The sequence below is a fragment of the Excalfactoria chinensis genome, chromosome 4 (assembly GCF_039878825.1).
Source record: "Excalfactoria chinensis isolate bCotChi1 chromosome 4, bCotChi1.hap2, whole genome shotgun sequence".
Classification (NCBI taxonomy): domain Eukaryota; kingdom Metazoa; phylum Chordata; class Aves; order Galliformes; family Phasianidae; genus Excalfactoria; species Excalfactoria chinensis.
This window is the reverse complement of record NC_092828.1, coordinates 30012250-30027048: the sequence shown is the minus strand read 5'-3', so window position 1 is coordinate 30027048 and position 14799 is coordinate 30012250. Positions and strand designations below refer to the sequence as shown.

The 14799-nt window shown below is 44.6% G+C and overlaps 1 protein-coding gene across 1 annotated transcript; it reads right to left on the bottom strand.

Annotated features, from left to right (window-relative positions):
* Positions 1–7384: 7384 nt before the first annotated feature.
* LOC140251410 (alcohol dehydrogenase 1-like) lies at positions 7385–11457 on the bottom strand. Its single transcript, XM_072335144.1, has 9 exons — positions 11440–11457; positions 10753–10854; positions 9510–9651; positions 9149–9236; positions 8828–9047; positions 8453–8713; positions 8055–8190; positions 7535–7673; positions 7385–7409 (listed from the first exon to the last, which is right to left on the bottom strand). Exons 1-9 carry the CDS (start codon positions 11455–11457, stop codon positions 7385–7387), a joined length of 1131 nt encoding a protein of 376 aa, XP_072191245.1.
* Between the last annotated feature and the right edge of the window lie 3342 nt (positions 11458–14799).

The window sequence follows — 14799 nt, the reverse complement described above, 5'->3', positions numbered from 1 at the left end:
TGCAAGCTTGGCAGCTTGGTGCTCATCTCTGAGCAGTCTAACTGCAAAAGGGAAAAACTAGCCGTATGCCAGTAAAAGAATGGAAAGGTGATGGCACTGTGATTGCTGGCTGCTACCTCACACGCTGGAGAATGGAGTGGCCAGGTGTAAGTAGACAGAGGGGACTGACACATAAAACTGAAATGCATTCCCTGAAAAAAAAAAGGACCATGCCAGAAATTTTTTCTACTATTAATACCACTTCCTAAATAAGATCATATGATTAGTTTTGATAGATACTTCGTTAGAGCTATCCCATTGATCCTGTAATACTTGTACCCCTATTCCACAAGTTCCTGTGTGCAAGTGAAACAGTGAAGCTTGATACATTTTGACATTGGCTGCTCTAGTGCATCAGGCCTCTTGTGGGACTTAGCTCTCAAAATCGGCCTTCTGATTTAAGCTCTCCTACATTCTCCCTATAAATCACTGAGGGATACTTGTGTAGAATTCAAGAAAATTATAAACTCTTGTTGCTCTTCAAATCAGCAGTTTGTTTTGTAAAATACATCTATAGATGGTTGGAAAATAGGAATCAAACTTTAAAGGACTGATCTTCCATGTGTTGATTCTAGTGTTTAGATGAAAATGAGGGAAGGGTTGTGATGGCAGTGCCTTGCTTGCTCTTGATAGCACCTTCTAATACATACTAATGTCTTGCTAGTCCTTGAAAGGTAATTATTTGATCACCTGCGGAACCGGTGATGGTCTAGGAATTAAGCAGGATTTGAGGAGCTCGGTAATTAGCTGCTGAGATCCAAAGTCCTGGAGGGCTTGTAGCCCTTATCAAAGGTGCAGGAGGATCTCCAGGTTGTTGGAAAGTTAATAGTGATGCGTTTGCTGCCTGGAGGAATGGAGCTGAAGTGCTTCTCGCTAGCATTCGGCATATAGGGCTGCGGTAAGAACCCACCAGGTGGCGCTGCGAGAGTAGCAGAGCCCGGCGCACCCGGCAGCGCTTCACACGTTTTTCGCTGGAGCTCCCTGACTTAAAGCAGGATGATTTTGCTGCAGTCAAATTTTGTCTCGTCAAAGTGTTGTTGTTGTTTTCTTTCGTAAGTGGAAAATAAACGGTTCTGTCAAATTAGCAAAGCTAGGAATAATGCATGATGATACAGGCGGAGGAACTGTTTAGTTTCTAGCATGTCTGGTGTCTTGTTTTTTTGGGTTTTTTTATCAGTCACTATACACGTGTTTAAGTTAACTGTAGAGTTACTAGGCTAACTGGTGGCTTTTTGAAGGCTTCCTGCTGGTATATGATTAAAACTACATGTGCAAAGAAGCAGTATTACAGACATATTGCTTATTGAAAGGAGATTGCAAGGTTTTCTTGTGTAGAGAACTGCTAGAACTCAAAACATTTAGTGAGCTCTTTTGGTGTCCCTTCATTACCTGTTACCTTATTGTTTTGTAACTAAATAGTAATTAGTAGAAGTAAAGGTATTTTTAAAAGCAGGGGAAGTGGATTCTGTTTGCAGTCATCACTATGAACTGGCAGCAAGGTGGAATTCGTTATCCTCTGATAACTCATTTGTGTGTTTATGATGTGCTGTTGTTGAATGTGCTGAGAGATTTCTAGAAGTTCAAAGGACTGCCTGCTGGGATAGGAGTTTCTCAAAGGAGGTCAAAAGGCATTAATCTTACAGCTCCAAGTAAGTGTTGATTTACTAGAATCACCTGCTCATGGAGGCAGCCCTGTTCTTTGGGCAAGATTTTGCTTTCTAACTATGTTCCTGTATGCATATATAGCTGTCATGTGATGATGAGAAACTTATGTACTGTCTTATACAGCATGCTTTAAATTAAATGACTGGCACAATAAGCTTTAAAAGTTCCCCCTTGAAACTGTCCTTGCACTGGAGAGAAAGTTCTCTTCCTTTGGATGGGCTCTCTTGTTCTTTGCTAAATGTTCTTGATACAGATAAAGTCACACTAAAAGAGAGTATCACAAAAACGTTTGCGAAGACTTAATATTTTCAGACATTTTCCAGTGAAGAGACCTCTGTGATCTGCTAAATGATTCTCTGCACCCCATGATTCCTGTGCTTTCTCCCATCCCATGTTTTTTGTGTGAAATAAGACAAATGTTTTCTTGCTCCATTGTGTCCGTTTATAGTGGTTATACTGTCTGGCAATGAAACTTTTCCAGCAAGGTAGAAGTTTGCTCAAAGGTACTGCAGCCATCTGGGGTGTGGATTTATGAAGCTGCCACTTAAGCTATCTCCTTGAAACCTGAAGCTGTGGAAATGCATAGCCTCATCGATTGTATGTCAGTTTTCCTGTGTAGATATGAATTACTGTACCAAATGAGGTGTTCTTGGAGTGTTTGAAAAAGTTTTTGTTTGCTTGCTTTTTTAATGCAACCAAGCTGATGCACTCACAAGGCTAGATAACAAAATATCCAGCTTCTAAGATATAATATAATGCAATATAATGTAGATTTAATTTCTTGGTACCTTGCCCTTCTTTTGCAATCATAAAGTCAAAAGCATCACTGGTTTATGACAACAAGGCAACCAGATCAAATTTGTTTGCCATATAATCAGACACCAGGTTTTGTGCACTCTCCACACTCTTCCAACCTGCAACAAAGCCCATAAATCCAAGTTTCGTTAACAGTGAACAAACTGAATTTAGTCAATAAATCGTGTTTCTGAGATTGCTGGAGGAGAGTTGGTTTTGGGATGAACTGTGTTAGGATTTTAAAGTAGTTTAAAGCAAATGCCAGTTATGCTGCATCCCTCTACATACTGCTGACAAAACAGCTAGATGAATATAAAAAGTTTTGCAGTTCATGAACTGCAGGAGGAAACTTATCCAATTAAAGAACATATGTATTTATAGTTAATCACTCTAACATAAATAATACAGTGGTGTGTATTTGGACAGCTTCTAGGCTATTGGAAGTTAGAGGAGATGTAGCTGTAATTAGTGTGATTACTGGAAATGACAAAGCTGTTTCTCAGTGCTTGAATAACTAGTGAAAGCAGTCATTAAGAGAGGCTGCCTCTGCCTGTTATAAAAACTGACCTCCAGTGAAGACATTTATATTCTGCTCCATTATCAGCTACATCGGACAGATTTGAGATTCATGCTAGTTACAACAAAAAATATGCATACGTTCTCTTGCGTAGGCAGACTTTGTGAAACTGAATATTTAAAAGACTGCTGGAACTGGAAATTAACCTCTACATACAAGTTACTACTACATGCCTCTGGCTTTGAATTATTTTGTTTTGCCTGGTAGACTTTCTGGGCACACTGACTTGAATGTGAAACTCTGATTAACTTCTTATATTTAACAATATGTTCTCCCTTACTTTAGTACTGTTTCAAATTTACACTAGTGTAAGAGAATAATCCTGACTGAACAGCAGAATCATACCCTGAGTAAAAGTTGACGTGGTTGTGCATTAAACTGTGTGTTATATCAGTTATAACATACACTTACTGAATGAGCATTTCTCTGAGCAATGGGTGACTTTTCAAATTTAAATTGGGATTTGAGGATGTGAAAGAAAAGGCACGACTGGTACTTAAATGTGTCACAAGGGAAAATGGTTTCAAACTAAGAGAGGAGAGATTTGACTTGATAGAAGGAAGGTGGTTGTTGTTGTTGTTTTTACTGTAAGGGTAGTGAGGCAGTGGAACGCGCTGCCTGCTGAGGTGGTGAGTGCCCTATCCTTGGAGACTTTCAGGGTCAGGCTGAATGGGGCTCTGAGCAACTTGAACTAGCTGAACTAACTGCAGAAATGTTTGTTGCAGGGGTGTTATACTAGGTGACCTTTAGGGGCCTCTTTCCACTCGAAGAAGTCAACAATTCTAATACACACTAAGCATCTGGATTCTGATGGTGTTAGGAATGGATGCTTTCACAAGGCAGAAAATAATTATTTGCTATGGAAGCGAGATTCTGCATATCTTATATTTGTCTTCCTCATTCATTTCAGAATAAGAAAGCTGAGCAGTATTTTGTTGCTTGCATAGATACTGAGCTATAAACATGCCACCTCTGCTTAAAAATATGTAACAGTCTGTAAAGTCATCTTTGACTGCTTTGATCTTTCTGGTGTTTGAATTTTCTTCTCCAGACACATGCACAGTTATATAAATACTAGTATGGAAATATAATTGCTATGGGTAGAAATAGGTACCAATATGATATAATAGAGGGATGCACATAACTTAAAGCAAAACCTAAAACTTTCACACTGGCAAAAAATAAAATAAAAAAACAAACATGAGGTTGCTTCGTGTTAAGACTACAAAGGGAAATTACCATCAGTATGATTGATGGCCTTAGGTGATGCTGGTAATTGAAGTGTCCCCCTGGGCTATAATTTGCATACAAAAATATACTGTAAAGGGCTCTCATGTCAAGATTCTAAACGTGCTTCCCTTGCTATGATTCTGGCCATTTTGGGAAACTATTGGTAGGCTTTAGTGAGGGATTAGTTATTTGGTATATGCTAGTCTGAATTTAAGGATATGTTGAGTGGTGTCCTTCAAGAGTCTGTTGGTCTGAATCTAGTCAATAATAGAGTACACTTATTAAATATGCAGATAGGAGAAGACAGAAAAAGAAATGCTTTTAAATAACTGAGTTGCAATTCAGTAACATTAAGTGCAAGATTCTAGGCATGCAGGTCTAATGTTCAGTACAGGATGGTGACGGAGAGTTCTGCAGGGAAAAAAAACACAAAAACCAAAAAACTTGCAAGAGATAGTGCGTGACAAAGTGAGTATGACTTAGTAACACCCTACTATTTGGAGGTGGAGGAAAGGGCAACATCATAAACCAGTGACAAGTGGCATTCCTCAGGGACTGGATTTGGGACTTGTGTTATTTAACTTCTTTGTAGGTGACAGTGGGATCAAGCCTCACACCTCAGCAAATGAAACCAAGCTGGGTGGTGCAGGTGACATGCTAGAAGGAAGGACTGCTATCCAGGTGGACCTGGATAGGCTTGAGAGGTGGGCCCATGCCAATCTCATGAAGTTCAACAAAGCCACGTGTAAGGTCCTACACCTGCGTTGGGGCAGTTCCAAGCACAAGACAAAGGTTGGATGGAGGATGGCTTGAGAGCAGCACTGAGGATAAGGATTTGGGAGTGTCAGTTGATGAAAAATTCAACATGAGCCAGCAATGTGTATTTGCAGTCCAGAAGGCCAACTGTATCCTGGGTTGCATCAATAGAAACATGATCAGCAGGTCAAGAGAGATGATTCTGCCCCTCTATTCTGCTCTTGTAAGACCTCACCTGGAGTACTGCATTCAATTCTGGGGCCTCCAACACAAGAAGGACGTGAAGCTGTTGAAGTGGGTCCAGAGGAGGTCTGTGAAGATGATCAGAGGGGCCGGAGGACCTGCAGTATGAAAACAGGCTGAGAGAGCTGGAACAATTTGACCTGGAGAAGAGAAGGTTCCATGGGGATCTTATAGTGATCTTCCAGTACCTGAAGGGGACCTACAAGAAAGCTGGGGAGAGAATTTTCATAAGGGCATGTAGTGACAGGAAGAGGGGAAATGGCTTAAAACCCAAAAAGGGTAGATTTAGACTAGATAATAGGAAGAAATTCTGAGGGTGGTGAGACATTGGAACAGTTTGCCCAGCAAGGTTGTGGATTCCCCCTCCCTGGAAGTGTTCAAAGCCAGGCTGGATGGGGCTTTGAGAATCCTGGTCCAGTGGAAGGTGTACTTGCCTGTAGCAGGGGGGTTGAAACTGTTATTGCAGTTCACAACTGCAATAATGGCTGTGGAATCAGGAATAGGGTTGTCAGGATGTGAAGTAGTGCTTTGTGAAGAGAAGGGGAGGGACATAATAACAGTATTTGGAGTCATAAAAAGTGGCTATCAGATTGAGCACCTCTCTAAGGAGGTTAAACATTGACAATATGATACGCTTTCAAATGATAATGAAATAGAGCTCAGAGAGAGTTTTTTTTCCAGTTGCTGGTGAAAGAACTGGGGGGAGGAGACTCGTATCACCAGTCGTGATTCCTTAGACACCACTTGTTATCAAGCAGAGACCTTTGTCCTGCTGGGGGCAGCAGTTTGCCCCCAGTATTTGTGAAATGGTTAATATTTAAAATATTAAACAAAAAAAAAAAAAAAAAAAGTAAAATGTCCAAACTGATATGGTGAGGTCAGCTTTCTCCTTTCTATTGTCAAAGAGGCCCAAAACCCAACTTGCAAGTCATGTGAGCCCTCTCAAGCTTCCCCAGCACAGAGACGCCTTGCTAATGTGCCTTTCAAGTGGCTGAGCTGTCCCCTGGGGCTCGGTGGCCCTGTTGTGTGACTGTGGTTTCAGCCCTGTGGAAGTACAGCTGGGCAGCCTGTTCTCCAGCGCTGCTGGTTGAACCCAACATCTGTGCGGTGAAGATCAAGTTCTGCCATGCTGCTGTCAGGAGCATGAGCACTTGGTATTCTAAAACCTGTGGGCTCTTAGGACAGCAAAAATGGATTTTGCATGCTCTTGAACAGGACAGAATTGAAGAAGTTTTTTGTACTTTTTTCCCTAGCTCTTTTTTTGTTTGTTTGTTTGTTTCATTTTTTTATTTTTTTTTTTGATCCTCCACCCTGAAGACTGCTGTTATATTCTGTAAAATTCATGCAATAGGAAGTGCATCAGAAGCACCATGTATCTGGCACGTGGAGGACAATTTCTCTCTCGGGCCTTTCTGCACTAGCTAGGTTTTATCAAACCTTTTTTGAGTTCTCTGGAGCTCATGATTTAGCTGCATCATGGCTGTTAGAGAAAAGTGGCTTTGCTTCCACAGAAAATGTTTTCTTAGATGCCACTGTGAGCTGAGCCATTATTCCACTCTTGTTTCTACTGAATCCATGTTACTGCAGACGGGATCAGTTACTGCAGATGGGATCAGATGTTGAAATGAAAGTTTGGAATGATGGACTGTGTCAGCAAATGACATGGAACGAATGAAAGACGCGGTGATCCAGAGAGAGGAAAGACTGGCAGCAGTGCGGGCGCTCTGTCCCTTGGGCTGAGTCACAGCCTTCAGCCAGATGAGATGGTGGTCACGGTGGACATGCAAAAGTGTGTGAGGTGAGTGGTGTGAAAGTGTGCAAAGAATGTGCAGGTCAGAAACATCAGCACCTGTTGTTTCACAGCACTCTGCAGGAAGAGTTTGTAAGACAGCCTTTATTAATGTAATTGTTTTCTCAGGAGAGGATGGGCGCAGGAGCGCTGGTGGCAGCAGCACAGCTGACAGGTTCCTTGTGCTTCTGTCTGTACGCTCCATGAAAGGCAATGGGGGAGGGAAGGGCCCGCACAGGGGGGCATCTGCTGGACTGTGTGCTGCATTTGTGCTGCCCTGATCGCATCCTTCAGAAGAGCAGCACGGTGCGGATGCTGGAGAGGGAGGAATGGAAGGCAGGAGTTACAAGTGGTGCTACTGACAGTGTCCACGAGCTGACAGAGGTGCACCTTCAACAGCCAGCGTGCATCACTCCTGCTAGTCAGAATCAGGATCTCACCTTTTGCCTGCACGTAGCAATTCGAATCCCTCGTTGATTTTAGCAAATGGCAGCGTGTGTGTGATCAGCAAGTCGGAGTTAAATTTCTTCTCCATGTAGCTGGCAACTAATTTGGGGATGGAGTCTCTCATTTTCCAGCCTGGAAATGGGAGAAATCGCATGCAGTGAATAGCTGGGAAAACGCTGTTTTGGTAAAGAATATCTGGTGAATTTGTTTGGTGCCTGGGTGTTGCAAGTGGGTCAGCAAGCTGATAAATAGCTGCAGATTTAATATAGTTACATGCTTAATATAAGGTGAAAATGTAGTGTTTTCATTTGTAGCTTTAACATCAACAGCCCCTCAAGAGACTTTCTGACACTCTGGAGCCCAGTACATTGTTGAACTTGAGTAAATTGAGTAACTGCATTCTCAAGGGGTGGGTTAATGTACGCCCTGGAGTGTATTTCTTCCAGAGACATTTGGGAATTCCCATCAAAGCTGAAGACTGAAATGGCTAAAATGTCTTTCTCAGCTTCCTACCTCCAGCTAGTGTGCCTTTACAGGTGCGCCCACTTAGTAGAAGGAAAGGATCAATGGGAGCTGTTGTACCAGCAGGGGTTACTCCAACCAACACACAGACGCCAGTGTTCATATTGCAAGAGGCCAGGGCAGCAATCTGGTGGGACAAGCAAGCACATCAGATGAATTTGTCATAAATGCATTCGTTTCTTGCAGACTTGGTGCCTCCCTGGTACCTAATAACAGAGGCTGTTTTCTACACCAGCCTTGGTAAGCTCCATTCCTGTTTTGACCCTCCTGGATCATTTCTCCCCAAGCAGAATGGCCTGAAGCGCAGTCAGCACGCAAGACACCATGTGCTGTGATGGAATTTGTCTGATGTGATTCTGGAAAAGAGGGTATACTAAAATGTCACATACCAGGGTATCTGCAGTCCCAACAACCTCAAAGGAGTAGTCCACACCATGTCCGGTCATCTCAGTGAGCACCTGCTGGATCGGCTTCTTGAAGTCTTTAGGGTTGATGCACTCAGTGGCTCCCAGCTCTTTGGCCCTGGCAAACTTGTCCTTGTTGATATCAATGGCAATGATGCGGGACGCTCCGGATGCCTTGCAGCCCATGACAACGGAAAGGCCAACTCCTCCAAGGCCAAAGACGGCACAGGTAGAGCCGGGTTTTACCTACATGACATGGGGCTGGGTTGGTCTCCCATGTGAGCAGGAAGTCCCTGTTGCTTTTTTGAGGATGTGAAAGTGGATGTGGAGTGCTTAATTTCAACATGTCTGAATACCAACCTTGGCAGTGTTGATGGCAGCCCCATATCCTGTAGAAAAGCCACAGCCAAGCAAGCAGACTTTGTCCAGAGGTGCAGCAGCATCTATCTTGGCCAGGGCGTACTCAGGCACAACAGTGTATTCTGCAAAGGTGCTGATCCAGAGGTAGTGGTGGATCTGTTTCCCTTTGCAAGTGAACCTGCTGGTCTTGTCAGGTAGCAGGTTTTGTGGTTCAGTGAGGCTGTTGGAAGCATATGTATGTGTTGTTCATTACATCTGTGTGTCTCAGAACTGATGACAGCTGAGCCTGTTTGGGTAAAGGGTTGGTGAAAACAAACTCACTGTGATTTCAGGCAGTAGTTGGAGTCGGGATTCAAGCAGAAGCTGCACTCTCCACACTGAGGAAGTGGAATGAGGATGACTTTGTCTCCTGGAACAAAGCAGATCCAGTGTTAGGTGTTCCTAACTCAGCATCGTGTAGGTGTGCCTCAGCTGAGCTTTCTGATGACAGCACCCCGGTGCGAACTGTCTGCTTCCCCTGTTCACAGAAGCTGTTCAGAGCCTGCCTCAAGCACTTTGTGGTACTGATGAGGAAAGTGTGTGTGATAGTGCAGCACAACTGGTGTGCAGGCAGAGGGACTTTCTGATCTCTGGGCAGCCTTATGGACTTCGAGAGCTGTGTCTGTTTGCATGCGCTGGTTACCTGGTTTCACAGAGGTCACTCCTTCTCCAGTGCTCTCCACTATTCCAGCTCCTTCGTGGCCTAGGATGACTGGAAATTCTACATTAGGGAAGGTACCTCCTAGAACATGTTCGTCTGTGTGACAGATCCCCGTGGCCACAACCTGTTGGAGTGGAGAGACTGGGTGAGCTGTTGAAACAACAGGCTTTCAAAAGACCAAGCTGGTGCAGCAGTTTTTGTCGGTACCACCCAAGTTGGTGCTACAACCTAATGCTGGTGCCCCTGTGCTCAAGCCAGGCACAAGTCCTCTGCTCACGCTGAATGCTTTGTATGGCTTTCCTCTGTGCGCTGCTGCAGGGCTGTATAGAGGTTTTTTGCTGGAATGTCTCTGGCTTTTGGGTATGGGTATTCCCAGGTGACTGTCAGACACAGCATGGTGTAACTTAGCGGTGTGCAGAGTGCTACACTTTGCAGTTGTCATGTGATATTTCAGTGGAGACTGTTCTATTCTGTTTACCTGAATATCAGTGGTGCCAAAAGCTGGGGAGAGGTCTGTGGCACGTAGGGCACTGATTTGTTACTGGTAAGTTACAGCGGTCCACCTTCTCAGAACATTGCTGTACATAGCTGTGTGCTTCTGTCTACAAGCTGGCACATTCAAAAAGGTGTTTGCATTTAATCCAAATATTAATATTTTTCCTAATAAATAAATAAGTGCAGCTCTCATTAGCGCTGTGCAATCCACGGTGATGATCGCAGGACAGCATGGATTGCACCACTCACTGGGTTCTGGAAGTTGGATGTTGCTTCGTTTTTTTCACAGTGCTCATGAGATTCATAGCTGTCAAACATGGGAGCCTGGTAAGAATGGGACTGCGCTGACATATTTATTGTCAATGGTAAGTGGTTCTCATGTGGCAAAACTGCAAACTTTCATTCATATAATTTTTTCTGGTTATTTTTCTTCTTTTTGTTTTTGTCCTGCTTCAGCAACTCTTCCCTGATGCTCTTTTGAAAGAAAAGCGTGTAAAATGGTATGGAAAGGGAGCAGCAAGATCTGAGCTGAGCTGCATGGTAAGATGAACCAGAAGCCAAGCACAAACAATGGTGATCAGAAAGATCCTTTACTGCGGAATCAAAATATTATGTGCAGTATGTAACGCAAGGAAGAGGTTACCATACCACCATGCCAAGCAAACAGTATATCCAAAAGAACAGCAATTTCCATGGGAGAGGGAAATAAAAAATTAAAACATGCTTTTACCTTGACACGCACTTCATGTGCCTTTGGAGGAGCAACCTCTATCTCCTCAACAGAGAGTGATTTGCCTGCTGCCCAGGCAACTGCAGCTCTGCAGCGGATAACCTGGAAGAATGGAAGCGGTGAGGCTGTGTGAGAAGATGCGCCTCTGAGAAAGAGAAACTGATTACAAAGAAGTAAACTGATGGTTTGTCGACCTCTGTCAATAGCTCCGCTGCAAGGAAGTACTAAACGCTAACTCTGCCCTGGCCTGTGCCCTTCCAACGACCAGTTCAGCATCCTGTACTTTCAATGGGATCCTGCGGTCTCCCTCTTGCAAGCTGTCCTCTAGGAGAGGAGAGGGCAGAGGCACTTCAGGAAGGATACTGAGTTGCACAGCGCAATCCTGGAGAAGGAGTGTGGAGCAGAGGAGCATCTGGCATTCTGGTAGCATTCATAGCAAAACAGCTACTCAGTTTCCAGTGGGAGAAAGCTGTGAGAAGCCCCCCTATGCTGGGTAAACTACTGCCTCATGCAGATACTGATGTTCTGCAGGTATATGAGAGCAGAGGCTTGTGTAACTCAAGGAGGTTTGAGTGAGAGAGGGAAGTCAGAGAAAGGATGGTCTGCAGCCCAGGTGTGCTGGCTGAGCCATTCCCAGGGAATCTCAGTGGGTGGGGGGAAGGAGAAAAGGCAACAAGGTACCCTTACTTTTCCAGAAGTGGCCATGTGGTCTGAGAGGAGCTGTGTCCAGCAGTGGCAGAAGATGGAGGCTTGGTGCCGTCTGTCCGTCCAGACCCGTGTCTTGCGTGGAACCCCTGAGTGCAGCTGTGCACCACTGGCTGCAGGTGAAGGCAAGGCAGGGGCATGCTGGGAGTCCTGGAGGAGGGCCAGAGGAAGCTCAGAAGAGAGTGGGAGAGGTGGTTCTCCTGCATACAGGGCTGGGTGCTGAGAGTTCAGTGAGGGCGGAGGATGTGGGTAGCAGCAGTGAGGTACCGCTGGTTGGCAGCTGTGCTCTGTGGGGAATTAGAAGTCCTCCAGGAAGGCTTTTGTTGTGGCTCTGCCTTTTGGGGAGACTTCCATGCCCTCTGAAGGGCACATCAGAGCTCAGAGTTTTTTTTCCAGTTGCTGGTGAAAGAGCTGGAGGGAGGAGATCATATCACCAGTTGTGATTCCTTAAACACCACTTGTTGCCAAGGGGAAACCTTTGTCCTGGCTGCAGTTTGCCCCCAGTATTTGTGAAAAGATTAATAATTACAAAACAAAAAAGATAACTGTAAAACATGATACAGTGAAGTCAGCAGTGAGAGCTTGTGCTTGCCATCGTCAAAGAGGCCCAAAACCCAACTTGCAAGTCATGTGAGCCCTCTCAAGCTTCCCCAGCACAGAGACGCCTTGCTAATGTGCCTTTCAAGTGGCTGAGCTGTCCCCTGGGGCTCGGTGGCCCTGTTGTGTGACTGTGGTTTCAGCCCTGTGGAAGTACAGCTGGGCAGCCTGTTCTCCAGCCCTGCTGGTTGAACCCAACATCTGTGCTGTGAAGATCAAGTTCTGCCATGCTGCTGTCAGGAGCCTGAGCACTTGGTGTTCTCAAACCTGTGTACTCTTAGGACAGCGAAAATGGACTTTGTGTGCTTTTGAACAGGACAGAATTGAAGAAGTTTTTTGTACTTTTTTCCCTAGCTCTTTTTTTGTTTGTTTCATTTTGGTTTTTTTGATCCTCCACCCTGAAGACTGCTGTTATATTCTGTAAAATTCATGCAATAGGAAGTGCCTCAGAAGCACCATGTATCTGGCACGTGGAGGACAATTTCTCTCTCGGGCCTTTCTATCTGCACTAGCTAGGTTTTATCAAACCTTTTTTGAGTTCTCTTGAGCTCATGATTTAGCTGCATCATGGCTGTTAGAGAAAAGTGGCTTTGCTTCCACAGAAAATGTTTTCTTAGATGCCACTGTGAGCCATTATTCCACTCTTGTTTCTACTGAATCCATGTTACTGCAGACGGGATCAGTTACATAGCATTGAAACCCTTCTCCCTCTCTTCTGAGCAGACATGTGCGTGATCTGGTTCATGCTGTTGGTTCTCATGCAGTCTGCCCTGAGGGCAATGAAGTTCTTCTGCTGAGCTTCACCAACATAGACTGCATTTATGGCCCACAAATCCCCTTGGACCTGACTGCACAGCTACTGCCACAGAAAGAAATCCTTGATGTTTGGGTTTTAATTGCTGCACAAGCTGAGTTTACTAGGGGCATAAATGTTTGAGCAGCTCCTTCTGATAAGTCTAATCTCTCAGTAAACCTGTCTTCAAATCATTAACCCTGCGGGGCTGATCAAGAACTTGTTCTGCTGACACACACATGTAAGTTGTTTTCTCTGTCCCCTTATTTCAGTCTCCTTTACCCAGCTATTGAGCAAGCCCTGTAAGTCTGCCTTGTGTACTTGGGACTACTGGAAATGGCTGTCATCTCTTTAAAAAGTTGATACTGACCATGTTTTCCAAGACAGAAGTACCTCTGTCCCTGCTTTGAGGTTGCTGAAAGTAGCCAGATTCTGTATTTGCTTTGTCGGCCTCTGGGATTCACTGCTATGGTGCAGAAGTTCCCTAGGGGAGGTTCAGGCTTTGTAGTAAGAAATTTGGTTTCTCCTGTGCCATCAAATGTAGGAACAGGTTTTGTAGTGTGGTGGTTGAATAGAAATAGCTTCTGTTCCTGTTTCCAGACTACAAATGCAGAAAAAGCCATAAAAGCCTTAGTTTGATTTTTTTTTTTTGCAGTCTTTTACCTGTCACCTATTTCTTTGCAATGATTCAGAATTCACTGATAAGAGTTGGGAACGCTTCCTTCTGTTTAATGGAAATTAGTAAAAATAAATTGAGTTCACGAAAGATCAAGTAGAATGTAAGAAAATAAGAAAAGAAACTCATGAAAAGCTCAGAAGCTTTATAAGAAAGTACCAGCTTGTTCTGGGCTGGTACCTCCCCTGTGAGGGAAGGGGCCTTTCCAGTGTGCCAGCTAAAACAGAGGAAGGGGCAGAATGAGACACAGAGAAATCTGTGGCACTGTGCAGCGCTGCAAACCACTGAGTCAGCATTGTGCTTTTGTGGCCAGGAAGGCCAATGCCATTGTGGGATGCATTGAAAGGAGCAAAGCCTACAGCAGGTTGAGGGAAGTTATCCTCCCTCAGTACTCTGCCCTGGTGATGCCACCTCTGGAGTACCATTCCCAGTTCAAGAAACAAAGGGAATTTCTAGAGAGACTCCATTGGAGGGCTGGAAAGAGGATGAGTGGCCTGGAGTGCCTCCTTTAGGAGGAAAGGCTGATAGACTGGGAACTGTTCAGCCTGGTGAGAAGACTGAGGGGACCTTATCAGTGCTTGTAATTGTCTCATTGGGAGGAGTCACATGGATGGAGCCAGGCTCTTTTCAGTGGTGCTCAGCAGGTGACCAAGTGTGAATGGCACAAATTGAAGCACAGGAAGTTCTGTAGAAGCATGAGGAAAATCTTCTTTCCTTAGAGTGTTTACAGAGCACTGGAACAAACTGCCCAGTGATGATGTGGAGTGTCCTTCTCTGGAGATATTCAAAACCTGTCTGGACTCTTTCCTGTATATCCTAGTCAAGGGAACCAGATTTAGCAGGCAGGTAGGACTAGAAAATCTGCATGAGTCCCTTCCAACACCTACCATCCTGTGATTCTGTGAAGAAGAGAAAATTGAGAGAGAAAGACATTGTGTTGCAATGAGAAGAAGCTGATGTTGAAATGAAAGTCTGGAATGATGGGCTGTGTCAGCAAATGACATGGAATGAATAAAACACGCAGTGGGTGATCCTAAGAGAGGAAAGACTGGCAGCAGTGCGGGCGCTCTGTCCCTTGGGCTGAGTCACAGCCTTCAGCCAGATGAGATGGTGGCCGTGCAAAAGTGTGTGAGGTGAGTGGTGTGAAAGTGTGCAAAGAATGTGCAGCTCAGAAACATCAGCACCTGTTGTTTCACAGCACTCTGCAGGAAGAGTTTGTAAGACAGCCTTTATTAATGTAATTGTTTGCTCAGGAGAGGATGGGCGCAGGAGTGCT

What these genes read in the sequence shown, in the direction of transcription:
- LOC140251410 (XM_072335144.1), bottom strand. An exon ending in TTGGGACTGCAGATACCCTG is followed by an intron (nt 8,191 to 8,452) that starts GTATGTGACATT and finishes TTGTCCCACCAG; the next exon opens with ATTGCTGCCCTGGCCTCTTG. An exon ending in TTGCTACGTGCAGGCAAAAG is followed by an intron (nt 7,410 to 7,534) that starts GTGAGATCCTGA and finishes CTCCCTCTCCAG; the next exon opens with CATCCGCACCGTGCTGCTCT.